General features: G+C 37.4%; 1 protein-coding gene across 1 annotated transcript in view; it reads left to right on the top strand.

Moving 5' to 3' along the window:
- The first annotated feature begins 1,011 nt into the window (after positions 1-1,011).
- Positions 1,012-9,360, top strand: part of ZC3H3 (Zinc finger CCCH domain-containing protein 3) — a 109,470-nt gene continuing 101,121 nt past the window's right edge. The window contains exons 1-2 of the mRNA XM_067142302.2: positions 1,012-1,133; positions 3,217-3,296. Coding sequence (XP_066998403.2) covers positions 3,254-3,296 — 43 coding nt within the window. The 5' untranslated portion in view covers positions 1,012-1,133; positions 3,217-3,253. The remainder of the gene's footprint in view (positions 1,134-3,216; positions 3,297-9,360) is intronic.

The raw sequence follows: 9,360 nt of genomic DNA, 5'->3' as shown, positions 1-9,360 counted from the left end.
TACTTCTAACGAGCCTGCATCTACATCACGGAAGTCAAGTCCCCACGGGCACCCTTCGGATTCCCAAGCACCCTATCCGCATCTCCCTCTGTCACGGCTTTACACGGTAATTCAAATGTTACTTATACCGACCAATGTCGCAACTTTTCTAAGAAAATTGACGATTTAATAGCAGATGTAGGACAAAATGTCCGCTTGAAGAATTTGTTAAAGTCATTCCAGGTAGATGCTCTTCGTTTATTGGAACAATACACTTCTTCCAAGTAAAACATACGGATATTGTAATAGAATTGTAGCTCTCCACACATCCGTCTCCGCCTAAATCGTGTCTTTAAGCTTACACATCTCTCTTGCCTTACTTTTCTTGACAGTACCTTCTGTCCATGTGGCCGAGCAGTCAGTACTGTAACTCCCATCTTTTTTCACTGTCAGACATATGAACATCACCGTCGCGAATTCATAGGTAAGCTTTTTCATGAGGGTTACCAACTGCCGTTAAACGTTTCGTGTTTAGTGTACTAACCGACTTTTCACGTTGTCGACTTAATCATCAATTTTTTCGTTGTCTGTAACATCCATTTGTAACCTTTTCCTTTCCTCTAGGTCCGGACTTGCACATACTCACCCTTATATGTGGTCCGGTCTTGTTTGTTTGTAGTAAGACGTCGTGACAGACCACACAGACGTGAAGAATTAGAACCCTGTACCCCAGTGTTTTTGTGTTCTTCCCTAATCGTTTAGCCTATATCTCATTGGTATTTTCCTAAGTTACATTATTAACCGTTGCAATTCGCTTCTTTACATAGCTCTCCCTTCTCTTTCGTAGTGTATTACTTTCTTATACTGTTGGCACCTCTCCCAGATATTCACAAATACAGTAGAGACTGTATTTGATATTCATTAACCCGCAAACCAGTGACTGGACGTAGCGTCTTACGACGATGTCCAACAACTAACCAAGAAGAAGAACACTGCGAGTGAGCAGGCTTTGTATTCCTTGTAAGCTAAGATTGCATGTATAGATGCATTGCATTTTGTTATTGTCGTCTCGGAACATCTGATCACATCTAATGCTATTAGAACGAGATGAATTGATTGAGCGAATGAGATTTTTGAACTGTTTAAGTGTAATTGTGAGTGTGTGCTTTTTTGTAGTTTCTTATATAAAGTTAGTTTTTTTTAAATTTTCCGATGATATTCCGTTACAAAAGAGTTACAAAAATGTTACAAAGGTTGGGCTGGGAAGACTTAATAGAAAGGAGACGAGCTGCTTGAGTAAGTGGTATGTTCCGAGCTGTCAGTGGAGAGATGGCGTGGAATGACATTAGTAGACGAATAAGTTTGAGTGGCAGGGGAGATGTTCAATAAACTTCCAATTTCTTTGCAATCATTTAAGAAAAGGCTAGGAAAACCACAGATAGGGAATCTACCACCTGGACGACTGCCGTAAATGCAGATCAGTAATGATTGGCTGATTGGTGGAAAATAAATTTGTTTAAACATAACTTATGTTGGAGCATATTATATAACACGACTGTGGTTTCCTACTGTTATGTGTCTCCCTTTTAGATGTTCTTACCGATTACACTAATGGTTTATTGTAGATAGAATCTTATATAGTAGGAGACATTGGTACTGCCCCTTGCAACAACTTTCAAGTCTTACACATACAGTAGTTTATCTCTGCTGGAGTTTTAGGCCTATATGAAGGAATAATTCTGTGAAATGGAACTCTTTGAAGAAGTAGCAGCTAGCAGAAAAGAAATGCTACGTTCCTCTTTGGTCCATGAATGAGGAGCATTAGCCGGATTGAATGGCTCGGACTGTTGAGGCCTTCTGACCCCAACTTGGCAGGTTTGATCCTGCCTAAGTCCGGTGGTATTTGCAGGTGCTGAAATACGGCAGCCTCGTATTGATAGATTTACTGGCACGTACAAGAACCGCAGGACAAAATTTCGGCACCTCGGTGTCTCCGAAAACCGTCAAAAGTAATTAGTGGGACGTACAAACTGTAGCATTACTGTATTATTGAGTAGCATTAGCTTGTAGGTCTGTTTATTTAAGTTGGATATAAGTCTATTTACATACAATCTGTGAATACTGATAGGCATTTGTTGTTCCTAAAAGTGAATATGAAGGTTTGGAGCATTTACACACCTACTTACTACACCTACATTTGTTTAAATATTACAATCTCTTAGTTGTAGAAATTACGAATTTATCACAGTCCTGCCTGAGAAGTATAGGCTATTTTTGTGCCACTTTTACAAAATAATTTATTTTAGAAAGGAAGATAGGGATTACTATCAATGTAATTACAGAATTAGAAATGAACAGGTGAGGTTGACAGTTCCTTGTACAACAAATAAATATCAGAGATCATAGAGAAGCTAATTTCTCTTGGTACCGAGCAAGTGGCTGTGCTGTTTAGATCACATAGCTATCAGCTTGCATTCGGGAGATAGTGGGTTCGAACCCTACCATGAAGATAGTTTTCCGTTGTTTCCCATTTTCACACCAGGCAAATGGTGGGGTTGTACCTTGATTAAGACCACGACCGCTTCCTTCCCACTCTTAGCCCGTTCCTATCTGTGTCGGTGCGATGTAAAGCAAATTTTAACCCAATATAGTGACAAATTTTGCATTGAAAAGAGGGGAAGGTGAAGTTTGATAGTTCTTGCATTTATAACTTGTGGTGGCCATCTTGAGTGTGAATTTTCCACAATTGCTGCAGGGGTTTTTTTTTTAAATGGTATTTGTTCGGGGTGTCGACCTAGAAAGATCTTTTGCCCCTATTACTTCAGAGTTAGTTGTGGATCTGATTGTCAGGCACTTGTTCCAGTTCTAGACACAGATAATTATGGTTTTACATACTGCAGTGAACACTCCTAATTCAGGTTGACAAGCACATTCCATATTTACTAATTTACGATGCTGATCATTTAAGATACTCCAGATCCATAAAATGAAAAGAGGATGATAGTTTTCTGATTATTACAGTATGTTGCCATGGTTATATGTTTTTAATTGATGTGCTTATTTAAGGCCATCACGTATTCATTGCACCATTGCATTGAATCTTTACTTACTTTTGTTCGAGCTTCATTATTTGTATGAAAGTTTGATTGTATGCAAAGGAAGGCTGTTGAGACATGTTGTATGAGACTATGTTTGGATGTGGTATAGTTGGTTGCTAATTTGAGTGTCTTTTTCCAGGTTTTAGAGATCGATTTTTTAAACAGGAACTCGAGAAATGGAAGAGAAATTCCTCCTTCAACAGATAACTTATTTGTCACGTAAGTATTTGGATACGGTCACTTTTTAATAAATTTTGAAGAGAATTTAATTGATATTAAAAAATCAGACCAATGGTGGTTGTCAGGTATTTGATATAGGTTATCTGCTTAATTACCCTTTGTGACTGTAGTTGCCCTCATTTTTATTTACAATTTTTTTAAATCATTAAATCATACAGTAGTATTTAACTTAATGCAGTCAGTGTCCAAAATATTTATACTCTTTATGAAACTACAGTATTGAAACATTATTGCTTACGATATCTAAACAGTGATTTGGCTGTGGGTTATAATCATATTCGAGCATGCTGTGTGCATTCATTGTCGACAGAATTTTGTCAATGAAAACAGTCTTTTAGCACACACTAGCGTGTGACATCGACCACAGTAGTTGTTACACAGTTTGCACACGCATAGATGGTCAGTATGATATTTCTTCACATTGCGTATGGTTATGATGGAATCCATATGCAGCATAATGTGCCATTGCATGTCTGAAAGCATAGTTTGGCTTCATCCATTCCCTGTTGAGCACAGTATCTGTGCCATAGATTTTTGCCCAGTTTTAATCTAGTTTTCTTTGCAGGTCAGTCAGGAAACCCATAAGCCCGTGTATTTGATTGCAAAAACGTAGGGCGTATATCTTTGATAGCATACAATTCTCAAGCTAGTACATGGAAGAAAGCGGAGATTGTATCAGTGGAATACTGTGTAGGAGGGATACTGATTGGAGGGTGATTGGGGATTTAAATGAGAGTATGGAGTGGGAATGTGGGAAACTGGGAGTGAAATTTCTAGATCCTAATGGGTGGGTAGGTGATAGGGACCTGTGCTCAGATGGCCTTCACTTAAACCGCAGTGGTAGGTATAAGTTAGGAAATTTGTTTGGAATGATAATAGGGAGGTACATTCAGGGAAACGGGGTGGTCTAGGGAGTGGTGAAAAGGGTACAGAGATCTGGAAGTCAAGTAGGGATGACATAAAAATATTAGTGTTGAACTGTAGAAGTATTGTAAAGAAAGGAATAGAATTAAGTAATTTAATAGATATATACTTACCAGGTATTGTAATAGGAGTTGAATCATGGCTGAGAAATGATATAATGATGCAGAAATTTCTCACGGAACTGGAGTGTGTATGGTAAGAGATAGGATAGGAATGGTGGGAGGAGGAGTATTCATTCTGGTGAAAGAAGAATTTGTAAGCTGCGAAAAAGTTAAAGATATCAAACATGAAATTCTATGTATAAGGCTCATTTCTAAAGATAATAGGCAACTTCTTTGGAGTGTACAGCCCAGGAAAGGGTAGCACTGACACGGGGTCAGAATTATTTGATAAGATAATCAGCTATGTGGAAAACGACATGGAAAGGAATGTGATTGTAGCGGGAGATCTGAATTTACCCACTTTCAATTGGGAAGGAAATGCAATGATAGGAAGCATGACCAACAAATGGCAAATAAGCTAATGTGGGAAGGGCAGCTGAATCAGAAAGTGATGGAACCAACTAGAGGGGAAAATATCCTGGACGTGATGCTGCTAAAACCAAATGAGCTCTATAGAGCTGGAAAATTGGTAGGGTATGCATAGGTACTTTAAGGGCAGAAACAGATATCAAGAAGGACATTCCAGGAATAATTAATGAACAATGGGAGTTTGTATGTGAGGATCTTCAATAGGCAGAAGTATTCAGTCAGCAGTATGTAAAGATTGTTGGTTACAAGGATAATGTTCAGGTAGAGGAGGAGACTAATGCTAAAGATGTATTAAAATTTACGCATGATAACAGTGACATTTACAATAAGATACAAAAGTTGAAAACTAGAAAAGCAGCTGGAATTGATAAGATTTCTGGGAATATACTAAAGACAATGGGTTGGGATATAGCACCATATCTGAAGTACTTATTTGACTATTGTTTGGTTGAAGGAGCTATACCAAATGAATGGAGAGTTGCTATAGTAGCCCTTGTGTATAAAGGAAAGGGTGATAGATATAAAGCCGAAAATAACAGCCCTGTCAGTTTGATATGCATTGCATGTAAGCTTTGGGAAGACATTCTTTTTGATTATATTAGACATGTTTGCAAAATTAATAACTGGTTCGATAGAAGGCAGTTTGGTTTTAGGAAAGGTTATTCCACCGAAGCTCAACTTGTAGGATTCCAGCAAGATATAGCAGATATCTTGGATTCAGGAGGTCAAATGGACTGTATCGCGACTGACCCGTCTAAAGCATTTGATAGGGTGGATCATGCGAGACAAAGAGTGACTGAATGGATGGGTATATTTCTAGAAAATAGATCTCATGGAATTAGAGTAGGCGAAGCTTTATCTGACCCTGTAATTAATAATTAAGTGGGGAATTCCTCGGGCAGTATTATTGGACCTTTGTTTTCTTATATATATAAATGATATGGGTAAACAAGTGGAATCAGAGGTAAGGCTTTTTGTGGATGGTGTTATTCTGTATAGAGTAATAAATAAGTTACAAGATTGTGAGCAACTGCAACATGACCTCGATAATGTTGTGAGATGGACAGCAGGGAACGGCATGATGATAAACGGGGTTAAAAGTCAGCTTGTGAGTTTCACAATTAGGAAAAGTCCTCTCAGTTTTAATTACTGCATTGATGGGGTGAAAGTTCCTTTTAGGGAACATTGTATCTAGGTGTTAATATAAGGAAAGATCTTCATTGGGATAATCACATAAATGAGATTGTAAATAAAGGGTACAGATCTCTGCACATGGTTATGAGGGTTTGTAGGGGTTGTAGTAAGGATGTAAAGGAGAGGGCATATAAGTCTCTGGTAAGACCCCAACTAGAGTATGGTTCCAGTATATGGGACCCTCACTAGGATTACTTGATACAAGAATTGGAAAAAATCCAAAGAAAAGCGGCTCGATTTGTTCTGGGTGACTTCCGACAAAAGAGTAGCGTTGCAAAAATGTTGCAAAGTTTGGGCTGGGAAGAATTGGGAGAAAGAAGATGAGCTGCTTGACTAAGTGGTATGTTTAACAACAATAAAGGTGTTTTAATTTAATCCACCTATTCAATACTTTTATTTTCACTTATAGTGGTTACATAAATATACTCACAGTTAAATGGGACATGTTTCGCCCTCAATTAAGGGCATCTTCAGCCTAAAAACAATCGTCAAGAGTACAACTAATATTAAAGTGGAAACTAAAAGTTTAGCCAGTTATTAAAATTTGGGACATAAAAATGTAAAAAAATGATACAATATATAAAGTTGCTAATGGAAACACTGTCAATGATTAAACTATAATCTTGTCGGAGACTAAAACTACTTCCATTAAAATTCAAATTAAAACAGTTCATTTAAAATGTTAGTGGAAAACCAAAGTGGTAATAATATAAAGTCAACGACATGAGGGCGTGAACACAAGCATTAACATGATTGTCAAAATAAAATATATCCAAGGCCGCTGATGAAATTCGTCAGCATGAAGTGAGACAGAAGCATCAGTTGAAAAATTGTAAGTGGCCCGTAGCACCGGTAGGTAATACTCATGTTGTTGGCTTTATATTATTACCACTTTGGTTTTCCACTAACATTTTAAATGAACTGTTTTAATTTGAATTTTAATGGAAGAAGTTTTAGTCTCCGACAAGATTATAGTTTAATCATTGACAGTGTTTCCATTAGCATCTTTATATATTGTATCATTTTTACATTTTTATGTCCCAAATTTTAATAACTGGCTGAACTTTTAGGTTCCACTTTTAATATTAGTTGTACTCTTGATGATTGTTTTTAGGCTGAAGATGCCCTTAATTGAGGGCGAAACATGTCCCATTTAACTGTGAGTCTATTTATGTAACCACTATAAGTGAAAATAAAAGTATTGAATACGTGGATTAAATTAAAACACCTTATTGTTGTTGAACTGTAAATTTTCAATATGGACCAAAAATGAGATAACATGTAATAAGTGGTATGTTACAAGTAACTATTCTCATTTTGGTTCCGTATTGAAGATGATGTAAATCACAAATATTATAATAATTAGATCCACTTGTTCAATACAATCCACTATTTCATGTGGTTAAAATTTATACATAATACTTAGAATTCATAGGTACATGTTTCACCCTTTTTTATGGGCATCTCCATCATCAGCGTATATCAATCTTAAAGCTTCTAATGTTATAAACTATAGAATAAAATGTGGAACAATGACTTCATGAAATGTTATACAATAACATCTAAAATGAGGACAGTGCACAGAAAGTTTGTTAAAAATACTGTATATTAACAGTTTTGAAAACTATAATGTGGTTAATCTCAAATATGTGAACGTTTAAAACCAAAATTGATCCTCTTCTTATACACCATTAGGACTATGACGGCCTTGAGTGTGAAAGCACAGTCATCCAAGGGGGATATTTGTTCCACTCCCATAACATGAGTTCAAGATAATGAGACCATTGTCAAATATATTTAAAATAGAAGTGTGAACGTATCAAGTGTGTTAAAATTTATGTGGTTGATTTATCAGAAAGTCATAGAAAAGAAGATGGGATTTCTTGTAGGAGACGTTGCTAATGATAAAATGTTGAGGTTTCAAAGCTAGCTGATGTCAATGCTTAGTTATGTTAGTATGGTAATCATTTGGATCCAAAAGATGGTCAAGGGGGTATTGTTATCCCTGTTGAAATGTTTATTCGAAGAATGATAGAGTTTTTACATGAAACAGGGGCTGATGACCTTAGGTCCCTTAAAACAACAAGCATCATCATGATTGAGCAAGTTTACATGAAACAAAATGTTAAAGAGAGATAGTTAAATGGTATTGTGTATGAGACTTCCCATACGTCAAAAATGCCTAAGGCGGTACTTACTCGTACAGTACGTGTTAGGTACTTCGGACTGTTCCAACAGCGCTAGCTTGACTGACCTTTCTACTTCTAGTATTATAATGATGTGGCTGAGGTGGTGAAGGACACGAAGGGGGGAAGGGTAGGCGGATCCTTGCGCGCAGGTGTTGTTGTCAGAGGGCTGTTAGGGGTAGGATGGGCGGGCCTAACATTTGGCGAGGTGATGGGAGCTTTAGAGCAAAAAGTTCTAAAAGTCTGCGGGATTGTGTTATGTTTCGAATTCACCATATCTAATAACTTTGGAGGTAACTCATATAAAGGATTTTTTTGCCTTAAGTGGCATCATTAAGATTGTGGTCTTTGTTATAGGCTTGGTCTAAAAAGATGTAAAGACTTTCTAATTCATTCATAAGTTTCCCTTTGCCTATACATTTCAAAATGGTGAGATCCTTTTCAGTAGATGTAAACTGGTGTCCTGTTTCACTCATGTGTGAGCTCATCGCTGAATATTTGTTACGGTATGCTTGAAGGCATTGTAATGCTCCATATATCTCGTATAGAAGCTCCGTCCAGTTTGACCAATATAACTAAATCCACACTGAGCGCAAGTTAGTCTGTAAATACTAGACCTCGAAAAACGGCTGTTTTTATAATTGACTTTATTATGGTTAAAAAATATACTTTGATTTGTATTTACTGTTCTCAAGGCAATATTAATATCATATTTCTTCAGTGTGTTCGCGATCTGGTGGATGGCTGGGTTATTGTAAGTAAATGTGGCGTAACTTAGCGCACTGGGGCGAAATGCTGGCAACCATGAATGAGTAAGCTGGAAAATTTATAATGTCCAAGAACGGACTATTTATATTGGTATTATAAATTTACTCATTCGGGACAAATATTTCAGGTTCCCTATGGGAATCTACATCTTTATCATTGCCAGATGTAGGTCTTTGATTTGGCGCCCGTCAGCGATCTCTGCGTTGTGATGAGGATGAAATGATGATTGAGATGACACATCACCCAGCCCCCATGTCAGCGGTATTAACCAATTATGGTTAATATTCCTGACGCTGCTGGGAATCGAGCCCGGGACCCCTGTGACCAAAGGCCAGCACGCTAACCATTTAGCCATGGAGCTGGGCTGTAGAACTAGAGAAGGTATACGGCAGAGTACCGAGGGAAAGAATGTTTGCCGTACTGCGAGACTATGGTATTCAG

Source organism: Anabrus simplex, chromosome 1 (genome assembly GCF_040414725.1).
Source record: "Anabrus simplex isolate iqAnaSimp1 chromosome 1, ASM4041472v1, whole genome shotgun sequence".
Lineage (NCBI taxonomy): Eukaryota > Metazoa > Arthropoda > Insecta > Orthoptera > Tettigoniidae > Anabrus > Anabrus simplex.
Note: the sequence above shows the minus strand (reverse complement) of the source record. Positions and strands in the feature narration are given on the sequence as shown.